The sequence below is a fragment of the Pongo abelii genome, chromosome 5, assembly GCF_028885655.2.
Source record: "Pongo abelii isolate AG06213 chromosome 5, NHGRI_mPonAbe1-v2.0_pri, whole genome shotgun sequence".
Lineage (NCBI taxonomy): Eukaryota > Metazoa > Chordata > Mammalia > Primates > Hominidae > Pongo > Pongo abelii.
In genome coordinates this window covers 39543086-39558688 of record NC_071990.2, presented here as the reverse complement: position 1 = coordinate 39558688, position 15603 = coordinate 39543086, and the positions used below count along the sequence as shown (strand labels likewise).

The 15603-nt window shown below is 52.1% G+C and overlaps 1 protein-coding gene and 1 long non-coding RNA gene across 2 annotated transcripts; one reads left to right on the top strand and one right to left on the bottom strand.

Annotated features, from left to right (window-relative positions):
* Window positions 1–8038: 8038 nt before the first annotated feature.
* On the bottom strand, window positions 8039–12129 carry LOC100436630 (chromobox protein homolog 7-like). Its single transcript, XM_054558769.2, has 2 exons — window positions 11845–12129; window positions 8039–11806 (listed from the first exon to the last, which is right to left on the bottom strand). The coding sequence occupies exons 1-2, from the start codon at window positions 12030–12032 to the stop codon at window positions 11230–11232; spliced, it is 765 nt and encodes a 254-aa protein (XP_054414744.2). The 5' UTR covers window positions 12033–12129; the 3' UTR covers window positions 8039–11229.
* On the top strand, window positions 12124–14217 carry LOC129060228 (uncharacterized). Its single transcript, XR_008526770.2, has 3 exons — window positions 12124–12345; window positions 13325–13426; window positions 13729–14217. It is a non-coding gene; the product is annotated as an uncharacterized LOC129060228 (long non-coding RNA).
* The last annotated feature ends 1386 nt before the right edge of the window (window positions 14218–15603 follow it).

The following is a 15603-nucleotide window of genomic DNA, read 5'->3' as shown; positions in this document are numbered from 1 at the left end:
TTCCATGTGGCCTCTCCCTGTGACCATCTTGGAACTGATTCAGGGTCAGCCCTTTGGCCAAGGAAGGAGTTAAGGCTATTACACCATCTCCCTTGCGCCATCCATCCTGGCCCTGCGTGGACCAAGGCCAGACCCAGGAGCAGCACCAGAGAGTAAACAACAGGGCCCACGCCCACTTCCCGAGGCCCCCATTGGCTTGCCCCTGGCTTTTTGCGGTGTGAATGAGCTATAGAGTAAGGATTCAGCCGCTGGACTGAGACCAGCCACCTGCTGGCTGTATCAGCCCTGAGATTTATCAGCAAATCTTTACAGAGTTTACCTGGTGGATCTCTGAAGGTGTAGGGGGCTGGACAGAGGAAAACAGAGGGGAGGAAGAGATTGCTGAAGTGTGGAAGTGGCATGCTTTGTACTTAACACACTCCAGAAAGATGATGTAGCATTCAGAACTTCCTCCTGGGAGCAAGGAGCAGGCCAGTGTGTTGGGTTGGGCACTGTGGTCCCAACTCGATCTCACCTCGGACCTCTTTGTCCTCATGCCTGGCCCCACTGGGCCCTCCCATGAAGCCTTCACTCCCATGCCCACACCCCTCATACTCAAAAATGCTTGCCCCAGAAGGAACCAACCTGGGCTGCTGGAGTGCCCAGAGGAAGGCTCTTTCTTGGCCAGTTCTTTGTCTGCTTCTCAGCCGGTGAAAAGAATAGCTGAAACTCTGAAGTCTACACCCAGGAGGTGGGAGGGGGAGTGGGGAGGGGACAAAAGTGAACAGGGTAGGGACAGGGGTGTTAAGAAGCCATGTTGGGAGCCACCTGGAGAGGTCTGGATGTGGGAAATACAAAAACAAAGGATCAGACCTCAGTTCAGAAACCACAGAACTGAATGGGCAGTGTGGCCACAGAACAGAACAGACAGTGAGGCCGCAAGCACGAGGGAGGGAAGGTAGGAGTGATGACAACACGATGGAGACAGCCCAAGAAAGCTGATGCACTGTCTGCAGTAAGGAACTCATTGCTATTTTCCACCTCAGCCAGGCCACCCAAAGCCTGGAGGAGGAGAGAAAGGGGTGCCCTCAGAGCGTGACCCTTAAGGGTGCTGAGTTTGGAGCCAGCCTGCCTGTGTTGAAATCCTGGTTCCACAGCTTGCCAGCTCTGTGACCCTGGGCAAATCTTGCATCTGCAATTTATTTCCTCTACAAAATGGAGATAAGAGCAGCTTCGATCTGCAGGAACGAAATGAGTGACTGTGCGCACAAAGGACTGAGAAGTGTATATGTCAGCCTTGAGGAGGTGCCACGTGCGTGTCAGCTGTCATCATCGTTCCCAGCCAGGCTGAGTGGACAAGAACAGGAGGAAAGCAGATGCTCTGGGGGCTGGCAGCTATGAGGCAGGCAGCGCCTTGGCTGACCCCCTCTCAGGGCTGGCCAGGCGGGAGGGCTGAGCAAGCGGTGACGCATGATGGGGCCCTGCCCTTGGGGGGCTCCCAGGCTGATACTATTGCTCTGCTGGCCAGGATAAGGCAAGTGGACATGCATGACTCACAGGGTGCCTCGAGGCAGAGACTGGGAATTGAGTGCACAGTGTGCAAATGTAGGGCCCAGGTACTGCCCACCGTGGGTCCCACCATGCCAGGGGCAGGCAGACCTCTGGCCCTGGGGGCCACCTCTCCCCGCCTTTTCTGACCGGTGAGGCAAGATCAGACTCAACATCACTGGGTTGTCCCCTTTAAAACAACAGCATCTTTTATCCTTATCATCATTATTTATTATTGTTATTATTATTTATTGTTAGCATTTATTAAATGCTTATTATGTGCTAGGCACTATTCTAAGCTCTTTACTTGTAGTAGGTGATTTACTCCTCCCATCGACTCCATAAGAAAAGAACTATTATTTGTCATGCTGTTTTATCACGGGGAAACGAGGTCCTCAGTGGATGTTAAGGCCAAAGGTAGCCACCCGTTCCTGTGGGTTGTCACAGGAGTTGCCACTGGCCCTCTGCAAGGGATAAATTCCCCTGGCCTGAGAGGCAGGGACACTTTTCCTTTAAGCCCTGTGTGATCTCAACCAGCCACTCCCCTTTCTGTGCCTCAGTTTCCTCACCTGTAAAAGGGGGCTGGCATCAGGGAGTCTGTATCTTACTACTTCTACTCCCTCAGCCTTGGACTGGATTGTTCTAATAAACATGTTTCAGAAGGGCAGTTTCCAGCCCCACCCATCTCAATCCTGGGCCGGTGTTAAGCATTTGGATCCAAGGAAGGAATTCTCTCTTTCTCTTGTCTCTGTCTCTCTCTCTCAGATACATACACACACACTCACAGGATCTGGAGGCAGAGAAGAGAAAATCTGCACAAAATTCCCCAGGCCCTGAGCCCCTCCCTCATGGCCTCGCCGATGCTGAAGGCCTGGCTAGGGGAAGGGTATCCATTCACTTGAGGAGCCAGATCAGACAAAGAAGGACTTGACTCCTTGGAAGCCAGAGGACCTTCACGTCAGGGACAACAGCTATGCTGAGACTCCATCTCCAGTTCCATCGGCCCTTACCCCACCCGGCCACGCCCCTGGGCTCCAGGCCTGGAGTGTGCTGCCCTGAAGTAGGCTCCACTGACCCCCCTTCTTCCACCCTCCCTAAACCACACACAGTGCTGGTCTCCACCCACGCTGCCGTCCCCAGCCCTCCCATTCCACTTTCTGTACCCCAACCACCCACACACAGTGCTGGTCCCAGCCTCCAGCCTCACTGATTCTCTCTCCCACTCCCAGGAGACAGGGCTGGATCCTGCATCTCCCGACCCTCCTTTGCCCCTTGCCAGCCAAAACTCATCCCCAGCTGAAATCATTCCTTGGGGCCAAGGAGACAGCCCCACCCCTCCCCCAAGGCCTTCTCATCCCATCCCTAGGGACTTTCCCCAAGATTTTCAGTCCCTGTCCCACTCCAATCACAAAACCTCTCTCAACCTGTCCGGGACCCCGTATCAGCTCACAGCCTGGCAGTAGGAAAAGCAACCAGAGTTGGGTGCCTCCCACCCTGTGACCTGCTCCCCACACCCCACCAGCACATCATCCAGAAGCATGAATGCAAAACTATCCAGACCCCTCCCAAGAGCCGCAGACAGAGCCCTCTGCCCCCTGCTTCCCCATGGGTTTGGGACCCTGTTCAGCTTTTGCCCACACTCCAACCTTTCTACATCTTTATAGACCCTCATGTATTATTTCCTGGACTCAGGCAGATGTATGTCTATATTCTGACTCTATCCTTTGCTGTGTGACATCTGAGAAGTCACATAACCTCTCTGAGCCTCAGTCTCCCCATCCATAAAAATGAAAATCCTGAAACCAACCTCAGGATTGTTTTGATAAGTGTGGAGGAAGTGAGGTGGGGGAGTTGGTAACAGATGAGAAAGCATCCATGTCCTACCTTATACTTAATAGGGCTCAAAAATATTTGTGCCCCTCCTTTTTTTCTTCCTCTTGGTCTCAACCTTCTCCTCCTCCGCCCTCTTTCATCAGGAAGCTCATGAAGCCCAACTGTACCTTTTCCTCCAAGAAGTCCCCCTGGACCTGCCTGCCTTTTAGCCTCCAATGGGCTTGGGAGGGGCAGGAAATGATGTGGGGATGGAAGGAATATATTTTTCAAAGCTCTGTTTTGGAGGGGGCAGCTCCCAACCAGCCCACTGGCTGAGGCCTCTAAGGGTCGAGCTCTTGGCCTGGGGGCTTGGGGCCAGAGCAGGGGGGTGGGCGTGAGTCCTCATCACCACTCTCTAGTTGTTACTCTGTCTTGGCTCCCTCTCTCCATCCAGTCTCTGACTTTCTCTGAACCTCTGAACTCCATGCGCTGTGTCACCAGGCTCCTTCTGTCTTTGACTTCCAGTTTGATCAGGCCTGAGAGGGGCCATGATGGAAGGTAAGAGGAGAGAGAAGTTAGGGTTGTAACAGCCCTCTCTCTGCAGGCCCTGGCTTTGGGAGTGGCTGCACTCCCAGGGTCGTGGCATCAGCTGGGTGATGTAATAGCATCAGCTGGGTGACACAATAGCATCACCCTTGCCCTTCAGCCCCAGAGTAGTAACGACTCCCCGCTGTTGCTGATCCCTGGGAGTCATACCTTGTCATGCACATGGACCTGCCCACACTCTACACATAGTTTCTTCATTACATGCTCTTCAACGGGCCCTTGGAAAGTGCCGTCTGTGCCCAGCAAGGACAGGACTGATCCCAACACCCAGTTCATCAATCTTTTACTCTTTCCCTGCAGCCTGCTGGGGGAGTAGGGCTCAAAGTACTGAATTAAAGCCATGGAAGAATCAATTCAGCCACCCTGACTAGGGAGTGACTTGCTCTGAGTGATGGCAAGAGGGTAGAGACCCAAGCAGGAGGCCAGGAAGACCCTGTCACCCTTGCCTGTGGGGACAGTGGCACAAGGGAAGGAACGGAAGCTCTCCCAAGCTGTGCTGTCAGCCCTGCAGAGAAGTCGGGCAGGAAGGGACAGACCATGTCCCCCACAAGGAGCTCCTCCATCAGACTGGGGGCTTCACGGCATCAGAAACAATGCCTCCCCCATCTGACTAGGTGCTCCCTAGGTGCAGGGGCTGTGTTTAACTCATCTTTTCCCTATATCCCCAATGTCTAACTCCTCAGTGCAAAACTTGGAGACACAGAAATGGATAAAATGTGATCCCTGCCATCTAGTAGGGAAGCAGATTCATGTAAAAGGCCCCACCAAGCAGTGCAGTCCGTGTTGTGCTGGTGGGCCTGGGTTCAGTGCCAGGCCTGCCACTCACTCCTGTGTGACCTTGGCAAATCACTTCACCTTGGGTGACCAACTCATTTCATCTTTCCTCTCATCCTCACACTGTCCTGAGAAAGTACCATCTCCAAGGAGCCCCCTTATTTCCAGGAAAAGTGGGACACTTGTGCCTCCTACTTAGCCTCCTTATGCCTCAATTTCCTCAAATATGAAGTAGAAATGCTAATAGCGGTATCTGCCTTATATGGAAAGCTGTTGTGTGGATGAAATGAGTTAATGTAACTCAAGAACCTAGTGTCTGGCGCGGTGCAAATTCTATACGATTTGTCTTCTCCATTTGAATTCCCCACAGGCGGATCCTGGGACAGGATTTGGCTGCAAATAGTTTATTTGGGAAGTGATTCCAAGAAGCATGGAATTAAAACAAGAGAAGAAAAGAGAAACAATGCAGACAGCATTAATGAGCAGGTGACCACTGTGGGCAGTTGCGCTCCTTCCCACTGGAGACCTCTTCAAGCCTGCATAGAGCATGGCTTACAGTTGTCCCCTCTGAGGGGTAGAGAGGCTGGGGTATATATTCCTCAAATCCCATTCCTCATCACTTGGAGTAGGATGGTGTTAACTCCCCAGCATTTGCGGATTGGAAACCTGCAGCGTACATGAGCATGGTGGGTGCAGAGCAGGCAGGGCACTGTCAGCGTCTGCTGCGTATATGTCAACCATTCCTGTGACGTACAGGAGGCATGAGGGCAGACAGGAACACCCACTTGGCTATGGGGGAAGGGAGCCAAGGCAGGAGGGGATTACATCTGGGTGAGCTTTGAAGGATGTGTAGGAGTTTTTCATGCAGAGGAGAAGGCAGGCCTTGTAATGGTGGGTGCAGAATAAATGTTTAAATGAATGCCAAGTAAGTTGAGAGTGATTCAAATGCTTGAGCTAGTGGGGCTGACTCAGTGCTGGAGAGCCATAGGTGGTCAGAAGGAGAGGTGATGCAGTCAGCCTGGAGGCATCAGGAAAAGCTGGATCAAGGTATGAGGACCTGAACTGGTCCCTGATCAGCAGGTAGAGAGGAGGGAGGGAAGGCCAGGTAGAAGAACCTCAAGATCTAGGCAGAGGAGTTGGAATGAGGCAGGACAGGAGTGCCAAAGACAGGGAAGAGAAGGGAAGGAAAGGGAAAGGTAAATGGAAAAGAAAGGAAGAAAGAGAAGGAAACAACTGAACTTGGGGAAGAAGAAGAGACACAGAACACTCTATCACAGGAGTAGAAGGAGAACCACGGAGTCTGGCATCACACAGGTCAAAGGAAGAGAGAGCAGTGACATGGTGGCATTGCATTCTCAAGTCCTGAGTCCTACCCAAAGTGGAGGCCAAAGCCATCTGGAACACTTTCCAGGAGAGGTGAGCCCTGAACCACCAAGAGACTACTGTGAGCCCAAGAACACGAGCTTCGTGGGAAGAAGGCTGCAGGGACCCTGGGAGTAAGAGTGAGCTGAGGGCAAGGCACTGTCCGCAAGCCAGAAGGGAGGAGGGTTCCAGCGGTTATTACCAGAACTGTACAAATATTGTTGTTTTGACTGGTAGTGGAGACTGTTTTATTTTTTTTCCCCAGGAACCACAAGTGTGATGTGCAGGTTCATTTTAGAACATGACACCACAGGGAGAGCAACAACCTCTGGCCTCACCTTCCCCACTTCTCCTGGTGAGATAGATGCTTGCAGGCACACACATACACACACACACACACACACACACACACGCACACATGAGCCACTAAAAAGTAACCCAAACCACAAGTGTTTGATCCACCAATGCCAAGGCTCTGCTGGAAATTCCTAACTTCTTGTGATGGTAAGAATACCACTCCCCGACTTTTTTAAATATGTAAAGCAATTACAACAGTACCTGGAATGTAAAAAAAAAAAGCCAAAAAAAACAAAAAAACAAAAAAAAAACCCATGAATTCATTGGCTATTATTTAGAGGCTGAAAAGCTCAGCGGCTAAGAGCACAGACAATGGAACCACGTTATGTTCGGTGCTCAGCTCCTCCGCTCACTGCTGTGTGACAGACTGTGGAAAGGTGCTTAACCTGTCGGTGCCTCGGTTTCTCCACCTCTAACATGGGGATAGTAATAGTACCTCCCACACAGGGTTGCTAGGATAAAGGGGTTAATGCATGGAAAGAGCTGAGAAAATGGTCTGCCTCAGACATCAATAAACATGAGTCATCATCTCATCACCTCCTGCCCATGGAAGGAAGAAGAAATGACCAAACTCCCCATCCCACCCAAGCCTATGTCACAAACTCCCAGTACCTTGAAACCAACCATGCCTTGGGCAATAGTGTCCTGAGACTGGGAGAATGGAGGGAGGGAGAAGGAGAGAGAGAGAGAATATGAGTGACACCCAAAATTCATGCATCCAACTGGAAATATCAGATGCCCAAAGGGCTTGATTCCAAGATTGTGTGAACCTCCTGTTTATACCCCAGAACTCCATCTGGGGCACCTGGGGCCATGATCTCTCTGCCTACGCCTAGTAGGGAGGAGGGAGGTCTCATCCAATCCAGAGGAGACCCTGCTTGTTTAAGTTAAGCTAAGTTCCAAGGCAGGGCCGGCAGGTGAACTGAGGTCTAGATCTGGTCATGGTTAGATTATTCTTCTTGGTTAGGTTTGTCTGGGGAGAGAGGAGGTGAAGTGTGCACCATTTTTAGGTTTGGCTTGGAGCAGTGGCTCTCAAACTGAGTGTGCACCTGTATCACCTGGAGGGCTTATTCAACTGCACATCGCTGGCCCCACCCCAAGTATCTGATTTCTAAGATAATTTGCTTTTCTAACAAGTTTTCATGCTGATCCTGCTGGCCCAGGAAGCATGCTTGGAGAACCATTGGTTTAGGAGATGAACAGACCTAGAGAGACCTCGTCTGAATCCCAGTTCCACTCCTAGGAGCTGTGTGACCTTGGTCAGTCTCTTAAACTCTTGGGCCTCAGTCTCCCTCCTTTTTTTTTTTTGAGACAGTTTCTCTTTGTTGCCCAGGCTGGAGTGCAATGGCGTGATCTCGGGTCACTGCAACCTCCACCTCCTGGGTTCAAGTGATTCTCCTGCCTCAGCCTCCCAAGTAGCTGGGATTACAGGCATGTACCACCACGTCTGGATAATTTTTGTATTTTTAGTAGAGACGGGGTTTCTCCATGTTGGCCAGGCTGGTCTTGAACTCCCAACCTCAGGTGATCTGCCTGCCTCGGCCTCCCAGAGTGCTGGGATTACAGGCGTGAGCCACCACACCTGGCCAGTCTTTAAAAATTTTTTTTTTCTTTTTTTTAAATCATCTTTAATGTATTTTTAATAATTTTTTTGCCTCATTTACCAGATAAATCATCTAAATAAATAGATGCTATACAGTCTCTTACCAATGTCAGTACAAAAATAAAACTGCGCTCTACATCCACTCTGACTCTCCCAGCACACACACACTCGGCAAAGGCATGTGCTTGGAATCAACTCGTGCCCCCGACCCCTCCCAGATACATTCATTTAGTCTGAACAAAGCTCGAAGCTCATTCTGTGCAAAGGAAGCGCTCTTGTGCTGAGACCTGGTGGCCGCGGCTGGCCACTTATAAAGCAGAAGCTAAACCACCTCACAGAAGCACAGCACCTGCCCCCAGAACAAGGGGAGAGGAGGAGCTTGGCAACGAGGTCATCACCCGAACAGCAGTGACAGTCCTGCATTCCAGGCGGCCGTGCCAGGGGTGGGGGTACCTCCTCCGCACCCCCCACCACAAAAGGAAAAGTGCCCACAGGTCTCTACATTCAAAGCGGGTGGGGGCTAGGGGAAAGAAAGGCAGGTGGGCAAATGCTTTCTAAACCCTCCCCCCACCCCCAAGAGTACTGGCCTTTTAAGAGGGCTGCAGGGGTGGAGGTCGCTGTCTGCCTTGCTCTACTGGGCCACTCTGGGCTGGAAGGAGGCCTGCAGGGCCACAGCCATAGGTGACCTCATAGAGGTCACCTGTCCTGGAGGATGGTCCTAATGGCCCACAGCCTTTTCCCCGGGAGCTGGCTCACTACAGCCCATGAGCCACATGGCTGCCCTGAGCTGGGCACCTCAGGCTCACCTGTCCCAGATCACACCCCTGGAGTTCAGCTCTCCCTGAGCCACGGAGTTCCCCATGGGCCATAAAGGGCTGAGTAAGAGGAAAGATGTGTCCTGCCGCTGCAGACAAAAGCAACTGCAGTACCCACACAGAAAGCCCCGTGAATCCACAGAGCCACAGATTGCGCAAATAGTTCTTTGAAAGTGACCAGGAAGCAGGAAAAAGGTCCCATGTCCCCTGGGGGATGGGGAGCGTGACTTCTGCTGGAAGCTGCCAGCCATGTTCCAAAGCCATGGGCCAAAACATTCAATTAGAGACCTCTATCATCTTTACCTCCGCTGGGCACCCCTCTCCTGGAAGAGTTCTCTCTGAACCCCAAGCTTCCCCTTCCCCTCCACAGGGCTCCACAGCTGGAGATGGGTGGTGATTCCTGCCGCTCCTTGTCCAGACCCACCCCACGTATTCCTCTAGATTCCATTCCCTGGGCTGGAGGTGAATCAGGTCATCCTGGAGGGTACTGTCCCCCAGTGGAAGCACTGAATTGACCGTGGACAACTAAAGATCGAGAAGGAAGGAAAGAGAGACTCAGGGATCTGGGAAGCCTGTCAACAGAGCACCCCATGCAGAAAGGGCTGCAGGCTGTCTTTGGTTTGGGAACTAGGGAAGAAGGGATCTGGGGAAAGAATCACCCTCTCCTTGCCTCAGTAGACTCTGTGACTTCCTGAGGACACAGAGCAGAGCTGCAGGGAGGGCAGGCAGGTTTCAAAGTCGCCGGCCACACTCCACTCTTGGTGTGTGTTACCCTGACTCTGACAGCCAAGGAAAGACAGGGGAGCCAGCCTTTTCCATGCTCCCCTCAGGACCCCCAATCTGGCTTTGTCTCCCCTACAGGACTGGAAGAGAGGGAGAAGTCACTCTTCACTGGCAGGGAAGCCACTGGCCCCCAGGACACCTTGTACAAGCCAGAAAACAAGTGCACCTTGCCAGGGGTGGGCTGGGGCAAAGCCTGCCCATCACACAGCGCAGCCTGACCTCAGAGAGGCACGGCAGAGGTCCCTCCACAGGAATACAGCTCAGCCCCAGCTGTGGCATTTAGGTTGGATGGGGAGGGGATGCAGAATGGAAGGAGGAAGGGGCTTAGGAGTCAAGGGCTGCCCTGAGAACGTGGTGGGACACTCCCTCCCTCCCTGACTGCCCACACCTGGGCTGGCTGAGTTGGAGGGGAGGGCAGAAAAAGAGGGGAATTGGAAGGGCTGAAAAGTCACCTGAGTCAGAAAGAACAAGAACCCCTCGGGGGAGGAAGGACAGGGTCCAGATGTCTCAAAGCCTGTGATACATCACATAACTTAGCAGACGCCTGCACACCCGCAGCCTGGCCTGGTGCAGCTGAGAAACCACATCTGCATGCCTGGAGCATGGGGTGCCATGGCACCTGTGCCAGGCCCCTGCCCTCCGCCGAAAGCCGCAAGCAGGTAGCAAGGTGCATGCAAGGTGGGGTGAGTGCAGGTGTGGTGGTGAGTTCTTTTGTGCCGTGAATCACCCCACGTTCGCCTGGCCAGGGTTTCTAAACCAGGTTCGCAAGGCCCATGTGGACACGTCTGCAGACACACATGCGTTCGTGGGGCACATGGGAACGTACACGCGAAGGGTAATGCGTGCACACCTGTGCAGCCAGGTGTGCGTGAGCGTTTCTGCACAGGCCAGGTGATGAGGGGAGGGCAGAGCTCTCAGCAGAAGGGTCTCAGCGGCGCCTCCTCCCTGGGAAGGACAGAAGCCTCTCTGAAGGGGAAGGGACTCGCTCCAAGTAATCTCAACCCTTCCTCCTGCCCCTTCCTCCCACCCCACTCACTTCTGGTCAAAACCAGCTCCACAGCGCACTGCAAAGCCAGAGAGGAGACAAGGTAAGACCCCACTCACTTCTGGCCAAAACCAGCCTCCACAGCCCACTGCAAAGCCAGAGAGGAGAGTTCCAGGTAAGACCCAATCCAAATTGAAACAAGAAGAAAAGAGGAAAAACCAGCCAACCAGGCTGGGGTGGCCACTCAAGGGAGAGGGTTTGGGCCTTCCAATGCTCCTTTAACTCCCAGAACCAGCTGCTGCGTCACTAGAGGAGAATGATAATGGTGGTGTCCTGGGCAGGCGATCCTGTCCCCATCCTGCCCTGGGGGTGGTACCCCAACCCCCAACTCCCAGAGCAACTCTCTCCATCCCCAGCCTGAAGCCTCGTGGTAAATGTCCCTCAGAGAAAGGGCAGGTGGTGGGAGAGTAGTGGGATCTTCTCCCCTTTTGCTGCTCGGTATTTTTTTAAATAAAATAATTACCCCGCCCCCAACCCATCCCTATCTCTGGAAGTCCCACCCCAAGCCCAAAAGAAAACAGTTTAAGAAGAGTAAAAACGGTGATTCAGAACTTCCCACTGCGGTCTCGGAAGAAGCCCTCAGCCGCCTGGGCCTCGCGGAAGGTGACGGTGATGGAGTTGGCGGTGATATCGGTCACGGTCACCTCACTTGAGGGGAGCGCAGGTGTCCAGGGAGGGGGCCCCTCGGCCAGGTCGGCATCTGCCTCCTCTTCAGGGGGCTGCACAGCAGGCTCCCACTCACCGGCCGCCTGCAGGACGTCTGGGGCCGGTGGCTCCTGCAGGAAGAGCTCCCGTCGATGGCTGTGGCTCTCCAGGTTGGGCCCGCGGGGCGGGAACTTCTTGCGTGAGAGCCGCAGGTACTTGTGGGCCTTTCGGGGCTTGCGGAGCGGGAAGGGCAGGGTGGGCACCAAGGGGCCCTTGTCCACCAGCTCAGGTGCCCCCGCCTTGACCACCCCCTCGGGGCTCCCGCTGCCGAGTGGGCACGTCAGGGAGAAGCAGAGCTTCTCCTTGCCCTTGGCCTTGTGGGAGCTCCGCAGGTCCATGCTGTACAGCCGCTGCAGCAGAAGCCGCTTGGGTTTCGGACCTCTCTTCCTATACCCCGATGCTCGGTCTCTCTCCTCCCTGGGGTGCGAAGCAGGTGGCAGAAGAAAAGGAAACACTGGTGACATTTCTCCTCGTAGGCCATGACGAGGCGGGGGTCCAAGATGTGCTCTTCTGGCTCCCACGTGCTGTACTTTGGGGGCCATCCTTTCCACTTCACCAGATACTCGACTTTACCCTTCCGCACGCGCTTCTTCCGGATGCTCTCCACGGCGAACACCTGCTCGCCGATGGCTGACAGCTCCATGCGGGGCGGCGGGCGAGCGGGCCCGGGGCCGGGCCGGGCCGGGGGCGGAGCTGCGGGGCCGCGGCTGCGGCGCGCGATGCTGGGGCTGGCGGAGTCCCCGTCACCCTCGTCCGGGCGCGCACGCGCACGCGCACGCGCGCCTAAAATTTTTAAATTTTAAAATTGAGATTCTGATACTTGTCCTCAGAGTAGCTGTGCAGATTCAATGAGGACATGGAGGTGAAGTGGCCAGCACAGTGCCCAGCTCCCCATAAGTACCCACAGTGACTATCGCTATTATTCCTTCAGTGGCTGGGACTGGGGCTTTGCTCAGGTATGTGCACTTCCTAATTAATGATGTTCCCCCCAGTCATCAGCCAGGCACATGGCTTCCCAGAATAAAGATCATATTTCCCAGGCACCCCTGAGGCAGTGTCACCTTATGATAAGTACTGACATGGGTTGTGTATTAGACGGGATATTGGTTTGGCTACTAAAACCAGAGACACCCAAAATAGTAGCAGCCTAAGTAAAGGAGAAATGTATTTGTTTCTAATGTAGCATAAGAGTGCATATCCCTTGTATCTTGTTGGTCTATCATTCTTATATTCTTATATTGATAAGACCATCTCATTATGTAGGATGGCTGCTGCCACTCCTGCCATCACACCCACATCCCAGACAGGGGGAAGGGGAAAGGAAGATCATACTTCTTCCCTGTGAGGTCACAAGTAGTAGCTGTAAATATCATATCTATTCATATTCTACCAGCTAGAACTTAGTCACATGACCACATCTAGCTGTACAGGAGGCTGTAAAATGCAGTCATCAGTTGAACCGCTCTATGACGAGTTCAATACTATTATTAAATGCTATGACTATGTAAGGAAGGGAGAATGGGCATAGCATTTACAACAGGATGTAGTCAGCAGTTGTGTGTACAACCACTGGGGATTGTCCTTAAAGGGAGGGGCACCCATACCCTTTCAGCCCTTCTTTCTTCCTGTTGTTGGAATGTAAATGTGATTCTCTGAAGTTCTTTGTCTGCCTAAAGTCTGGACCTCCCAAAGAAGAAAACTATTACCTCCAGTCCCTTTCTGAGTTTTCATTAACTGAACCCATTTTGCAAGAAGGAAGACCAAAGTCTGTCAACAAATCTGGATAGGCTTTTGTCAGAAGCCCTTGTCTGCTCTTCGGGCCCTTGTCCTAGACCCTTGTATGTTCTTCAAGACCATTGAACTCTCCCTAGCAATCATTTATTCCCCCTTACCAGAATTCCTCTTCTCCCCACTACCATAAACATGTTTTGCCAGGATTCAAGCCTCCATTCTCTCTGTAAACTCAAGATGGTACACAAGCTTCTGTACCCCACTGGGAGACTGGGTCTTCATTATGAAGGCTCCTGGGTATATATGGTAAGTGCATTTGTATGCCTTTTCTCCAATTAATCCACCTTTTATGAGTTGATTTTTCAGTGAACCTTCAGCAGGCCAAGGGGAGCTTTCTGTTAGCCCCTACAGTAGTTTGCCATGGTAGACTAAAGAAAGCCCCAGTTCTTCATCCCTCCCAGGATCCCTGCCCTTTGTCATGTGACTTCTCACTCAGACTGTATGGGCTTGGCCATGGGATTTGCTTTAGCCAATGGGGCTTGAAAGTATTTGTGAAATTGACTTGTTTATTCTCAATCTCTCTCTCCCTTTTTCCCTCTCTCCCATAGCCACAAGGACATTTCTGGACTGACCTGCTAGAGGAAGATAGAAAGACATAGTGCCACTGGACATTTCATTTTGGCCCACAGTAACCAACGTCCACAGAATGGAACTGCCCATGGGTACCCTTAGTGGGAAACAGGGATAAAAATGAAACTACTGCTTTCTCAACACCTACCGTGTGCCCGGAAATGTTAACTCATTTCAGTGAGATGGTGATGCTGGGGCCAGCATTCAAGCCAGCCTCCAGCCTGACTTGGAAGCCCTGGGTGTTCACACCACCCAGCAGTGCCTCCAAAGACAGCCTCTAACCCTGCTTCCTTGTCTGGCCACACTCCTCGCCCACTCCGGCGCCGCGTCTGACCCCAAAACATCTCTGCGAGGGCAGACCTCCATGTTACAAAGTCCAGGAGACACTTTCCAACCTCACCTTACTTGCCCCTCTCAGCAGCTTGGCATCTGTGTGGCTGTGGGTCTCCTGGGATTCCCCCTGCCTACCTGGCCACACCTATTCAGGTATAGCACGATAATCTGTCTGTATTTTTTCCCTCTTTCCTTCTTTCGCTTTTTCTTTCCTGTCTTCCTTTCTCTCTCCTTCTTTTCCTTCTTGCTTTTTTCCTTCCTTCCTGAAATGTAGGACAACTGTCCCTCTTTGTCCGGCAAAGAGTCACTTCTGGAGAGCATTTAGTTACTCCAGTGTTGGGCAATGAAGCATCCATTGTTCTGAGCTTAGGGGAAGAGGCAGATCAATTTGCATAAATCCTTTGAGATATTCAGGGAGAGTAACGTGCTGTACCAATTTATAATAGTGACCTGTGGCCTTGAGATTTGTGGACATATTTGGGCTATATAGCTCCAGTTCTCCCTGGTGCTGAAACTCAGGACTTAGCCCTTCAGGGCTGAGTAAATCTCTAAGAATCTTGATAGTTACAGATAAGGGAGTTGCAGAGGAAGACACTAGAGACCCTATAATATGGCCGGTGGAGGCTGGAGCCCTTAAGTGGAATTTCCATTGCCCCGTCATCTTCTGTAAACCTTGATTTTCCTCAAGGCTCAGCCTTAGGCCATCTTCTTTTCTCATTCTCTGTTTGCTCCCTAAGTCACGAAGTACCCTGCCAAGATTTCAACAACCAACTACAGCTAGGTATCTCTCAAATTGTTATCTCTGAATCAGATTTATCCTTTGAGTTCCTAGAGCTAAGCAGTCAGCATCATCTCCTTCTGTATCATCTCGTGTTTCAGGATGGCTGCTTGAGCTCCAGCCATTTGGTCTGCATTCAGTCAGAAAGGAAGAAGGAAGAAGGGGAGAAGAACACACGCCACACTCCACACCCTGTTAAGGAGATTTCTTTATTAAAGAGCCAGTGGAACAGTTTCTTACATTTCATTGGTTAGAACTTTGTAGCGTGGTCACATCTCCCTTCAATGGAAACTGGGAAATGTAGTCTTTTAGCAGGTGACAAAGTGCCCAGCTAAATAGTGAGATTATGTTATGAAAAGGTAAAAGATTGAATAGTGGGAGGAAATCAGGAGTTTCTACCACAATGCCCCAAATCATAAACATGATCTTACCTCTAAAACAGGCCCGGACAGGGAAATCTATGGAGGGTGAAAGAAGATTAGTGGTTGCTTAGGGCTGGCGGTGGGGAAAGAGGGGTGGAATAGGAAGTGATAACTAGGCCGGGCACAGTGGCTCACACCTGTAATCCCAGCACTTTCGGAGGCCAAGGTGGGTGTATCACCTGAGGTCAGGAGTTCAAGACCAGCCTGGCCAACATGGTGAAACCCCGTTTCTACTAAAACTACAAAAATTAGCCGGGTGTAGCAGTGGGCACCTGCCTGTAATCCCAACTACTAGGCAGGCTGAGGCACGAGAATCGCTT